This window comes from Gigantopelta aegis, chromosome 15 (assembly GCF_016097555.1).
Source record: "Gigantopelta aegis isolate Gae_Host chromosome 15, Gae_host_genome, whole genome shotgun sequence".
NCBI classification, from domain to species: domain Eukaryota; kingdom Metazoa; phylum Mollusca; class Gastropoda; order Neomphalida; family Peltospiridae; genus Gigantopelta; species Gigantopelta aegis.
The window spans coordinates 32280742-32294003 of NC_054713.1; the positions used below are offsets into that span (position 1 = coordinate 32280742).

At 39.6% G+C, this 13262-nt stretch overlaps 1 protein-coding gene across 2 annotated transcripts in view; it reads right to left on the reverse strand.

The window, feature by feature from the left end:
• Positions 1–2526: 2526 nt before the first annotated feature.
• LOC121390489 (protein split ends-like) overlaps positions 2527–13262 on the reverse strand; it is a 108672-nt gene continuing 97936 nt past the window's right edge. For both annotated transcript variants that reach the window (XM_041522320.1, XM_041522319.1), the window contains exons 16-20: positions 11016–11532; positions 8898–9129; positions 7611–7814; positions 6793–6951; positions 2527–4913 (exon numbers count right to left, since the gene is read on the reverse strand). In XM_041522320.1, coding sequence (XP_041378254.1) covers positions 4785–4913; positions 6793–6951; positions 7611–7814; positions 8898–9129; positions 11016–11532 — 1241 coding nt within the window. In that variant the 3' untranslated portion in view covers positions 2527–4784. The remainder of the gene's footprint in view (positions 4914–6792; positions 6952–7610; positions 7815–8897; positions 9130–11015; positions 11533–13262) is intronic.

Here is a 13262-nt window from a genome sequence, read left to right on the forward strand (position 1 = left end):
TCAGATTTGGTGAAATACAAAAGAACAATTAAAATTTATTCTTCATAATCTGATGAAAAGAAAAGTAGACTGTGAAAATAACAATTGAAATAAAACAGTATTTGAATGAAAGTGACATCAGGGATTAGGCCATTTAATAAAAAAAATAACAATTGAAATGTCCATATCACCACAGAAGAAAAGTACCTCGTGAAAGTAACAGAATGGATTTGGACTTATTTTAAAATGGTATCCATTTACTAGAGAAGGGAATTGTGTTGTGGAAGTGACGAGATAAAATTGAATTATAAAAATTAATTTCCTCAAATAAGACTACACACATTCATGTACAACATACTCTGATGCTGCAGTTTATGATTACATAGCAGTTTACTATTACAACTGTACATTGTAATTTACGATCATATAAAGTCCCTGAACTATCCTGTAGCCAATTTCACAAAGCATCGTAAGTTTACATACATATGGTTTTCTGTTTAAAGGCGTATCGTCACAAACCAGACCTATTTAATGGTCTAACAAAGTATTACCTGAACAAAAATAATTCGACTTGTCCCTAAATGTACTTTATTCAATCATCTTCATAACCACCATACTCCATTTATTAATGATATTTTGTAAAAATAACTGAATTATGGCAATGGTCCAGAATTCAAAAACTAAAATTGTCGAGAGGGATGACGTAGATTTCACTCCATCATGGTTCAGTTAAGGTGATGCTATAGCTAGATTTGATTTTTCAACAATTAATGTAATTTTTTATTTATTATCCATTTTTAGAGAAATAAGGTCCTTAAATCCGTGACAGTATGCCTTTAACACCTATGGTATGTTTACAAATTTTGTAATCTCACGTAAAAAATGATGCCATTACGAAAGACCAACTGATCACAGTAATGACAAGTAATGTTTTGTGAAATTGGTCCCTGGTCATACAGCTACATACAGTATCATTTAAAAATAGATAAATAGTTCAGCTCTGAAAATAAGTAATTTAAATTTATCATGAAATGTGCATGTAATAAAATGAACATGTAATGAAATATGCGTGCAGTGAGCAGTACATGTACATTGTATGTAATTAAATGTGCATGCAATGAAATGCCTATTAAAGAAAGGGGGGGGGGGGGGGAGGGAAGTCTTCAAGAAAATGGAAAATAACACAGATAAGACTTGCAACTATAACTTTATTTTTGATATATCCTATTATGACCAAAATATATTTAAACAGTTTAGAAAAAATATTTCAAAATATATAAATGTTACCAAATTTCAAATATTTAGAAGACAAAAAAGGTATAATTCTGGAATAGTTTTGCATTTTTTTAAAGCAATACTTTTTTTCATGTGGCCAGTGCAGGGACTAATAAATCACATGTGAAATAACTTTATACCTCAGATATGAAGTACATGTCTAAAAGGGAACTCATCTTTGTTTGTGTTTTTTGTTGTTGTTTTTTCTTTTCACTACTGTCACCACATTTTAATTTTTTTTTTGTAATCTTAATTTCTAGAGCTGAACCATTTAAAGATAACTTCATTATGACTGTTTATTGAAGGTAGTGATAAAATTATGACAGTGAACTCTGATCTCTGACCTCACGTACTGGGGTCACGTGATGTCACTAAGATGCTAGCTGCAGTACAACAGATAAAAATAAATATTAATTTTACTGTTGGTGTAATTATGCCATGTGCCAGTATCATTATAACAACATATTTCTATAACATACATGTACACGTACAACGCTGGCATATTAAGACTGCTAAACATTTTTACCAACAGAATATATATTAATTCTTTTAGTTTCCACTACAAACTACATGTATATTCACGGTCCAACATTTAGAAAGATATTTACTAAGTGCAACGAGTAGTTTAGCTAGATAATTCTTCTTTTTTTTTCTTTCAATATTCTCAATTTCTACAAAACTATGGTAACAAGGAAAGCAACTTTTAAATAAAACTGTCAGACAGTTTTGATATGTTCTTGGTGATCTAAATGTTTTACATACACATAGATATCAAGAACTACAATATACAAAACGTATCTATTTAATAGCTAGAATGTTAAAAAAAAAATCAAATCTACATAATTTGTAACAAGTTAATGTTATTACAGACAACATTTTCTTCACAGACAATTAATTGGTGTGTTCACATTATTCATAGAAAGAAAGAAAGAAAGAAGTAAAAGATACAGTATCAAATATTTTAACCGACGACATGCGTGCACAGCTGACGAGTAACGTTTTTTAAAACTCGACAACATCGTAAAACCACGAATATGAATGAAATGGATGACGACTGATGAGCAGCATATAATGAGCGAAATGTCCATCTGTACATATTTACACTGGAGTGACGACCAAATTGAGCATTCTGTTTGTGTAGGGTGGGGGGGGGGGGGGATTGGGGGATGGGAGACCGTCACTCCATTCTCAAGAGTCTGGTAGCTGCAATCACATCGCAAAGTCTTTTTTTTATTTCTGTTTTTTATATATATATATATATATATATATATATTTTTGCCACTTTCTGCTGCTCTGCAGGTTAGTAAAAGTATCATCAATACAATGTTCAACAAGAAAGTCTTTTTTCTTTTTTTCCTCCCTGATGTCCATTTTTTCCTGGAAACTGCTACAAACAGCAAAACCTATCGGTATGCTTTGTTTAGTAGGTATTCACAATTTAACAATAAATATAAGCAACATACATGTCATTTCAAAATGAAACTGTCGTTACAATTCGTCTTCATATCTACAACATATCAAACAAAAACAGATTTGCTGCTTTAAAAAAAACCCACACACATAAAATGTAGTTTTTTTTGTGGACACAACAAAGGGGAGGTCACCACAGCTAACAGACCATGAGGGGTACTGTTTGGGTTCCTGAGATCTCAATGCCTAGTTGCTTAGATTTACACGCACATGCACAGACACAGACACAGACACACACGCGCACGCGCACACAAACACACAGAGATGCACATGATATAAACTGCCATGAGTGATTCAATTAAAGCTGTATGTATGTACATCACAAAATCAATATGAACACTAAGTATACATACAATGATAAAAAAAAATAATCAACAAAGCGAAACGTAAACAATAGCTGCCTTTTTTTTTGTGTGTCAATTTGTCTTGAGGTTTCGACAGATTCGTCGCAAGTTTTTTTGTTCATCTGTGAACCTCAAGCCAACAAGCGTGTTATCATCAGAACATCTTTATTAAAAAAAAAAAAAAAATTATAAAAAAAAATCTTTACGTAATCCTATTTGCTATCCACAAATCAATCAGAATTTTAAGCAAACAAAACTATATTTCCCTGAAACTGAAACGTCAAAAGCTGTATTACACATGACATATCCTGGTAGGAAACACGCTGAAGCACATTCTTCCAAAAAACTGTATCCGAAGAATGAACACTAAAACCAGGTCACATTTCCTGTTGTTTTGGACAACACACACACACACACACATATACATACATATATATACATATATATATATATATATATATTCTATTCTTCTTTTTTCAGTGTTGATGATGTGAAAAAACTATGACAATTAGTTGTATCAAATTTTTAACATCAGCACATAATCCACGTTTATCCACATTTAATGATTATTTTTTTAAACGGAGAAATGGTCACAGAGTGGTAATCCATGACAATGGTCACATTAGTTATAATCCGCCGGATGACTGTATAATAATCCATGACAATGGTCACATTAGTTATAATCCGCCGGATGACTGTATAATAATCCATGAGGTATTTCCATTCCAGACTGATATGGTCAAATCTTCTTGTAGATTTCCATAAAAAAAAAAAACTTTTTTGGCTTACCGGGCAACGGTCGTCATATATATTCTTGAAACTGATTATATGTATGTTTTTATGGTTGAAATATATTTCCTTGTTAGTGACACCAATCTGGGTCTATTCCGGTGATGGTTGTCATATATTTCCTTGAAAGTTACGTTAATTCGGGCCAATATAGTCTATTCTGGTGATGGTTGTCATACATTTCCTTGAAAGTTACGTTAATTCTGGCTAATATCGTCTATTCCGGTGATGGTTGTCATACATTTTCACAAACCAATGAACATTTTCAGTTGTGTAGTGAAATGCACAACAGTTGTCATATTTTGAGAATGCTCAGTCACATGATGTCATTAGGCAGGTATGACGTCAATATATCCTCAGTGACACTGCCATATTCATCAGCAAGTTGAGACTTTTATGTCATAGCCGTAATTCTCAGAAGCTTCAACACCAATATATATATCCACGACAACGGGAACCTATTCAGAAAGACTCCCCGAAGTCAGACAATCATCGGCGTAACACAGCTTCCGTACCAACACCCCAACTGCGACAATTCATTTTCGTAAAACATCGCTATAAGCTGATAACCTTCAGTGGCTGCATCCTCAAGATATGGTTTGATAACTAAATCCACTTTTAAAATTCGGTCACGGCTGTCGTTAAGTGGAGCGTGCTCCTAGGTGAATTTCTTGAGAGAATTGAGGTTAACCAGGTACGACATCTGATAAATTATTCCGCTAATTATCTTCTGAGCTCAGCTTTCCTCTAGCTTTCGACAGCTCAGAGCGATGACGATGTAATCGTACACAGAGCTCTCCCTGCATCTACCATCGGACGTGGTCAACTATCCCGGCAGTGGCTCAATGAACTGGTTGGTAAGCGCCTGGTCTAAGCGAGCTGGGCTCGTGTTTATGTAGAGTACTGCTGTCCTCCTCCCCTCCCCGTTCACACCGTCGTGATTATGATCATGACGTGGGCCAGCTCTCGCACGTTTTCGGCCAGTCGCCGGTTGTGTCGGACCAGCGCATCGTGGGAGAACTCGCAGGGCGGGAAGATGTGCACTACGTACGCAGGCTGAAATACAACAAAAAAAGGGTAGAAATGTTGTCAGAACTGTTATAAAGAATTAACTGCAGCTACAGCTCAGGCAATTAACCTTTGAAATTGGTAATGCCAAGGAGATTGCTGCAATATTTTCTATTTTACCGCATAATTTATTATGTCCCGACCCTCCAACCCCAACACCCCCCACAATATCTCATTAAAAATTTATTAATATATTTGAAGCATGTTATAATTATCAAGTTTAATTTGATTGCTTGTAAAATATTCAAACTGTAAAATGTTGGGAGAGGCCTTAACATCGGCTAATCCTGCTGGCCAATCCCCAACACTGCTATTTGTTTGAATGGCAATAAATATTGCTTAAACCAAACACTTGCCAGTCTAGACCCTCCACCCCTCTGCATAAGTTCCTGCACACAGGCCTGGAATTCCTAACATAATTGTAAATAAAGTTTGTTTTGTTTAACGACACCACTAGAGTACATTGATTTATTAATTGTTGGCTAATTTTTAACATATGATCTTAGAAAGGAAACTCGCTACATTTTTCCATTAGAAGCAAGGTATCTTTTATATGTACCATCCCACAGACAGGATAGCACATACCACGTCCTTTGATATACCAGTCGTGGTGCACTGGCTAGAATGAAAAATAGCCTAATGTTCCCACCGACAGGGATCGATCCTAGACTGACCATGCATCAAGCGAGCGCTTTACCACTGGGAAGGAAGGAAGGAAATGGTTTATTTAACGACGCACTCAACATTTTATTTAGTTATATGGCGTCGGATATATGGTTAAGGACCACACAGATATTGAGAGAGGAAACCTGCTGTCACCACTTCATGGGCTACTCTTTTCTATTAGCAGCAAGGGATCTTTTATATGCATCATCCCACAGACAGGATAGTACATACCACGTCCTTTGTTACACCAGTTGTGGAGCACTGGATTTACCACTGGGCTACGTCCCACCAAATTGTTGATTAAAAGTGGAGGTAACAGACCTGTGTGGAACCAGGCAGTGGGACCTTTACCACTGGGCTACATCCCACCAAATTGTTGATTAAAAGTGGAGGTAACAGACCTGTGTGGAACCAGGCAGTGGGACCTTTACCACTGGGCTACATCCCACCAAATTGTTGATTAAAAGTGGAGGCAACAGACCTGTGTGGAACCGGGCAGTGGGACCTTTACCACTGGGCTACGTCCCACCAAATTGTTGATTAAAAGTGGAGGCAACAGACCTGTGTGGAACCGGGCAGTGGGACCTTTACCACTGGGCTACGTCCCACCAAATTGTTGATTAAAAGTGGAGGCAACAGACCTGTGTGGAACCGGGCAGTGGGACCTTTACCACTGGGCTACGTCCCACCTAATTGTTGATTAAAAGTGGAGGCAACAGACCTGTGTGGAACCAGGCAGTGGGACCTTTACCACTGGGCTACGTCCCACCAAATTGCTGATTACAAGTGGAGGCAACAGACCTGTGTGGAACCGGGCAGTGGGACCTTTACCACTGGGCTACGTCCCACCAAATTGTTGATTAAAAGTGGAGGCAACAGACCTGTGTGGAACCGGGCAGTGGGACCTTTACCACTGGGCTACGTCCCACCAAATTGTTGATTAAAAGTGGAGGCAACAGACCTGTGTGGAACCAGGCAGTGGGACCTTTACCACTAGGCTACGTCCCACCAAATTGCTGATTACAAGTGGAGGCAACAGACCTGTGTGGAACCAGGCAGTGGGACCTTTACCACTAGGCTACGTCCCACCAAATTGTTGATTAAAAGTGGAGGCAACAGACCTGTGTGGAACCAGGCAGTGGGACCTTTACCACTAGGCTACGCCCCACCAAATTGTTGATTAAAAGTGGAGGCAACAGACCTGTGTGGATCCGGGCAGTGGGACGTTGACGATGCCGGCTGCCTGTTTGAGCTGTAGGTACTGGATGACGCCCTCCAGCAGAGACTTGGTCTGCTCACTGATGTCGTTGTGGTCGCGGCCGAATGGCATCGCCAGCAGAATACAGTAGTCTTCCTCCAGCTGGAGAAAAAACCCCCACATATACACACAAGGTCAGTCAGTTTAAAGATGCATTATCAGTTGTGTTTTGCTTTTTAAAAGGTGTATTAATATTAATAGTTGTGTTTTGCATTTTTAAAGATGCAATATCAGAGTGTGTTTTTTATTGTTAAAGGTGCATTATCGGAGTTGTGTTTTTCATTTTACAGGTGCACCATCAGAGTTGTGTTTTGCATTTTTAAAGGTATATTATCAGAGTTGTGTTTTGTATTTTCAGTATTTCTTCAATTCAAAAATCAGTGTGAAACCTCTTTGGAATATATAAATCAGTGCGAAACCTCTTTGGAATATATAAATCAGTGCGAAACCTCTTTGGAATATATAAATCAAGCTCCAGAGATGTTGGAGTTTACAACTTTTATTTTTACAACGTAACTTATTAGCTTTTTGCATGAAGTTTTGTAACCAAACGTCAATTAATGTGGAAAATTTCCTGTGCAACAGCAGTGTGATTCTCTCTTTAATCACACACACACACACACACACACACACACGCACACACACACACACAGACATGCACACCACACACACACACAAACACTGACCATTACATAGATTAATACGAAGCATGTAGATTTATTTTTCAAATAATTATATAAAATTTATCTTAAACTACCCACCTGCATGCGCTTGGACACGCCTTCCAGCTGTGATGGCTCCAGCCTCATGCGCTGTGCGATACGAAGCGGCTGCAGACTGCCGTCCGACAGAGGCTTGGGCAGCGTCTCCTTGGGCAGCGAGCTGTTTCCCGTGATGTAGTGCATCAACACCAGGCTGTTCTCGTTCTTCAGAGCAACCGCACCCTGCCACACCACCGGATAGCGCTGTGTGAGGGAGGAGAACAAACACAGGGGGTTAATACAGTTTGTGTGTCATTCTAAGTAGAAAAGATGTCATTCATTAGATGTTACATGGAATGGTTGAAAGAATGAATGAATGAATGATTGAAAGAATGAAAGAAAGAATGAAAGAAAGAATGAAAGAATGAATGAAAGAATGAATGAAAGAATGAATGAAAGAATGAATGAATGAATGAATGAATGAATAAAAGAATGAATGAATGAATGAACGAACAAACAAACGAATGAACGAACGAACGAACGAACAAACCTGTTTGCAACTACTGTAAGATGTTTGAGACTAACAAATTCTTTTTAGAGACTATAATTACATATCAAAAACATTTTCTTGTTTAGAACACCAGTTTCTGTATATCCAATGCATTTGCAGTCACGTGCTAATTTTTATTGCGTCATTTAAAATTTTTTCTTCAAACCTAAGTCCAGTACATGAATATGATTATTTATATTAAAAATATAAATTGAATAATTATGTGAAAACAGTGTAAGCGGGAAACTAAACTTTTAACAAATTCAATCTGTCACACAGAAAGGAAAATAGAGGATACTGTAGTGGCGGTTAAGATATATTACCATTTATCATAAGAGTTGTTTCAAAAGGTATCTAGCGAGAAAAAACAAGCTGGATGCATTTTTAAACCAAAATAAATAAAACAAGCTGGATGCATTTATAAAGCAAAATAAGTAACAGATACATGTAAAATTTCAGGAAGGGGAGGGGAGGTGTCACATATCCAAAAGCTCGGTTTAAAAGTAATTTAAATGCCTGTTGCACGTATAAAATTTACGGTGCTAACACCTGTACAGTTAACATACAAGTATATGACATAGCAGTAAGTTATGGTAGTGTTAATTTCAATGGACAGATTCGCTTTGAAACCCATGGGCCTAATTCACTAAACTCTCGCAACTTTGCGATCTCACAGTGCAATGCTAAAACAATTGCAAAGAGGATGCTTTGTTGTCTAGCAGAGCCTAAGACCTTTGTGAATTAGGCCCCAGGTCATCTACTTGCAGAGCGACACGACGTACATCCACCAGTCTTACCTGCAACACAGCATGGATGTTGTCACCCGACGGCCCGCCTTCTGTGGCTATCCGTACGGCCATCATCTGCTGCTGAATGACATCCGGAGTTACCTGCCCTGGCAGCCTGGCTCCCTGCGGCTGGGTGGGGCCAGGTGTGATCATCACCCGCTGAGTGTCCCGCGACGCCGCCTGTACCTGGGCCGATCTCTGGGCCGCTGCGTGCATCTCGGCCGCTTGCTCCAACTGAAACCTGGAAAAAAGAAAAAAATGTTTTATTTAACGATGCACTCAACACATTTTATTTACAGTTATATGGCGTCAGACATATGGTTAAGGACCACACAGGTATTGAGAGAGGAAACCCGCTGTCGCCACTTCATGGGCTACTCTTTTCAATTAGCAGCAAGGGATCTTTTATATGTGCCATCCCACAGACAGGGTAGTATATACCACGACCTTTGACATACCAGTCGTGGTGCACTGGCTGGAACGAGAAATAGCCCAATGGGCCCACAGACAGGGATCGATCCCAGACCGACCGTGCATCGAGTGAGCACTTTACCACTAGGCTACATCCCTTGGCTACACTTGGCTGAAACCTGAAAGACAGAGCTAGAGAAGCTAGAGGTTGTGGTTATAATGTCTTGCTGGAAGAAATTTCTTTTTTTCTTAAGTACAGGGATGTGAGAGGGGCTGGAACAAAAAAGCTCACTGTGGCCCGGAGACCAGGGGCCACTCAAGGGCTCCTGAAGAAAAATTGTTGTTTGTAATCCCTGGAACTGCAAAAAATTGCATTCAATGCTAACAAATCTAAAGTGGTTATAACTTATAACACATCATAAACTTGAAATCGGGAACACATGCAAATGAACCTGTGTGGGCAACAGTATTGAACATGTTTTGGTGGGTTTTTTTTAGACGAAATGGAAAAGAGCATTTCTGCATTTCTGCATAGCTCTCACATCCCTGTAAGTGGCTGTACACACAAAAAAACCATTATAGTAAGGCTTACATACAAGCAGTATGCTGGGGAAGAGGGTTAATGTCAAGTGTGTGGTCTTTAACTGAAAGAAAGAAATGTGGATAAAAAATATCCTTTACAAAATCAATGTTATGTCTGCTTTTAGATGTGGGGGAAGGTTAACAAGGAAAAAACATTTAAAGTACACTTTGTATACTTGTGAAAATATTGATAGTTGTGAACAGCCCATAATGGACAAATGAAGAATTTTTTTTTTTTACACATTCTAAAAAAACACCCAGCTATAAAAGAATTTAGCAGGTAAAACTTATTATTTACAGCATTGTCATTTGCAAAGATAATTTATATCATAGCTAAAAATTGGTTTTGAAAGTGTTAATTTCAGTGGATGGTTTTACTTTGATATCTAGACTAATAAACACTAAGAAGCCAAATGGACGTCTTTATATTGATATTCAACATTTCTGAGATATTACCACATATCACAATTGTTAAACAATGTTATCTTCAAAGGATATGCATGAAAAAAATTATATAAAAAAATCCAGAAACATTTAATGTAAAACTATATTATTACTTCACTAAACTCTCCCAACTTTGTGATCTCGTAGTGCAGTGCTAAAAGACATACAAAGAGGATGCTTTGTTGTCTAGCAGAGCCTAAGAGACCTTTGTGAATTAGGCCTCAGCAATTTGGACCATGTACAAGTTAATACAGGGCTTCTAGAATTTTTATAAAATTCACTAGCCATGGGATCAGTGATTTTAAAAATGTACTAGCCATGATTAAAAATTCACTAGCCCTACTTTACTTTTAGTTAATACAATTTTACTAAATAATAGTAAAAATTGGATATGTCACCCAAAGAAAGAGATATAGTTTAAAAGCACTAATATTGGGGGTGGGGGTTAGGATATCCATAGTTACATAATAGACTTAATTAACTGCAACATTTGACCAAAACATTTCACTAGCCATCGGGCATGGCAATAGTAGTTATTTACTAGCCCAACACTGAATATTACTAGCCATGGGAGTGGGGATATCATAATCTAGAAGTCCTGGAACTTAATAGATAAAGTATACAAGTTATTTGCCACTGTATGCTGATGGGCCGTGTTAACGTCAAGTGTGTGTTCTGACGTCACCATACCTGTGCGATCCCATAATCTGCTGCTGAAGATGATGTTGATGAAGATCGTGCATCAACTGAGCCTGTCGGGAGCCTGGCGAATAGAGATTCTGCGGGTCCATCGCAAGCCCCGCGACCGGGAAACGAACCGGGCCCTGTCCGAACGATATGGGGAGGTCGCCGTGGGCGTACAGGTGGGGCGGGACACCCTGCGGCAGTTCCCGGTGGCCCACGACTCCCCCTGGTGGCACGAACGCACTGGATGACGGCTGCTTTCGATCCATTGACCCCTGACCAGAGTGGGGCTGGGAGCCTTTCCGGGACGACCTCTCCGTTTCGGACAGGTTCAGATTGAGGGGCTGGTCCCGCAACATCGCCTGGTCGGCCAGCTGGGACTTGCGAGCCTCCTCCGCGGCAACCTGTTGGATCATGTACTGCCGTTGCTTCTCCTGCTGGATGAAGATGTACACCTGGTCCTGAGACGGAGGCCGGTGTTCAGCTTTCGACGGGGCGTTACGTGGGCTGTCTTGGTCAGAGCCTAAATAAACAGTTTGGATTGAACAAGATACAATGATGTTAGTGAATTAAAAATATCGGCGAATTGGTTTACTTAATATTTCTTGAGTTCCAAAAAAAACAAAAAACAAAAAAAAACCTGGGGATTGGACAACATATTGACAAAATGGTTTAAATAATATGACTGCCTTTCAAAAAAAATTTTAAAGTCTGAGGATTGGCCAACAGGCATTAGCCTACATTAAGATCTCTACTTACATTTTGCAATATGAATATTTTACAAGCAATAAAGTAAAACATAATAATTATAACTTGTTCTAAATTTACTAACAATCATTATTAATACTACCATACTGTAAGAATGGGAAGGAAATGGTTTATTTAAGGATGCACTTCAAAAAAAAATTATTTATGGTTATATCGTGTCGGACATGTGGTCAAGGACCACACATATATTGAGGGAGGAAACCCGCTGTCGCCACTTCATGGGCTACTCTTCATGGGCTACCTTTGATGTACCAGTTGTCGTGCACTGGCTGGAGCGAGAAATACTGATGGGGATCGATCCAAAACCGACCACGCATCAATCGAGCGCTTTACCACTGGGCTACGTTTCGCCCCTGTAAGAAAGGGATATCCATTTACCATTACTAAGTCTTTACTTGGTGATCTATATACTACTCAAAATAATTTAAGGGTCAAAAATTTATAACCAAATAAGTTTCAGAGTGTATTAGATTGATGATGTAAATTACACCAAATTTTTTATTTATTGTTCCATATTTACAAAAAAACACAAATAAACGTCACTGTATACAAGAAAGTCACATGACATGCTGTCAAAGTTGAAGGTTGTCAAACATGGATTTTACACATTAGAACATTCGTTTAATAGTGTGTGAATCCACCCCTGGCGCGAATACACTCGACACATCATTGCCTCATGCTGTTGATCAGACGTCTGAAGAACTCTTGGGGAATGGCCTGCCACTCTGCCATAAAAGTTGACCCAGATCATGAAGGTTGGCCGGAGGGGCATGGTTATCCCGAACTCTCCTGCCTAATTCGTCCCAGGCGTGCTCTATTGGGGCCAAGTCAGGCGAATATGCTGGCCAATCCATCCTGGCGATACCTTGTTGTCTGAGAAAGTCCGTTACCACCCTGGCGCGGTGGGGTCTGGCATTGTCATCCTGCAGAACTGCCCCGCCGCCAATCTGCTGAAGGCCTGGGAGAACCAACGGCCGGATAATCTCATTCAGATAGCGGATTCCATTCAGATTGCCATCCACCACATAGAGGGGGGTCCTGTGGTGGATAGAGATGCCGCCCCACACCATGACGCTGCCACCACCGAACCGGTGACGTTGTCTAACGTTAACGTCAGCGAAGCGCTCCCCAGGACGTCTGTAGACACGAACCCGACCGTCGTTGAACTGGAGACTAAACCTGGACTCATCAGTGAACATCACTCGACCCCACTGAACACGTTGCCACCGCAGATGAAGTGTGCACCAGTGACGTCTGGCCGTTCTGTGACGTGGTAGGAGTGGTGGTCGAACAGCCTGGCGACGGCAGCGTGGATTATTGGCTCTCAGACGATTGCGTATGGTTTGATCAGACACTCGAGTTCCAGTCGCAGTCCGCAGATTGTCACGTAATCGGCGTGCAGTGGTTGTGCGTTGATGTAGAGCCATATTGGTGATGTAGCGGTCCTCTCTATTTGTAGTGCTTCGGGGTCTTCCCGAACGTGGA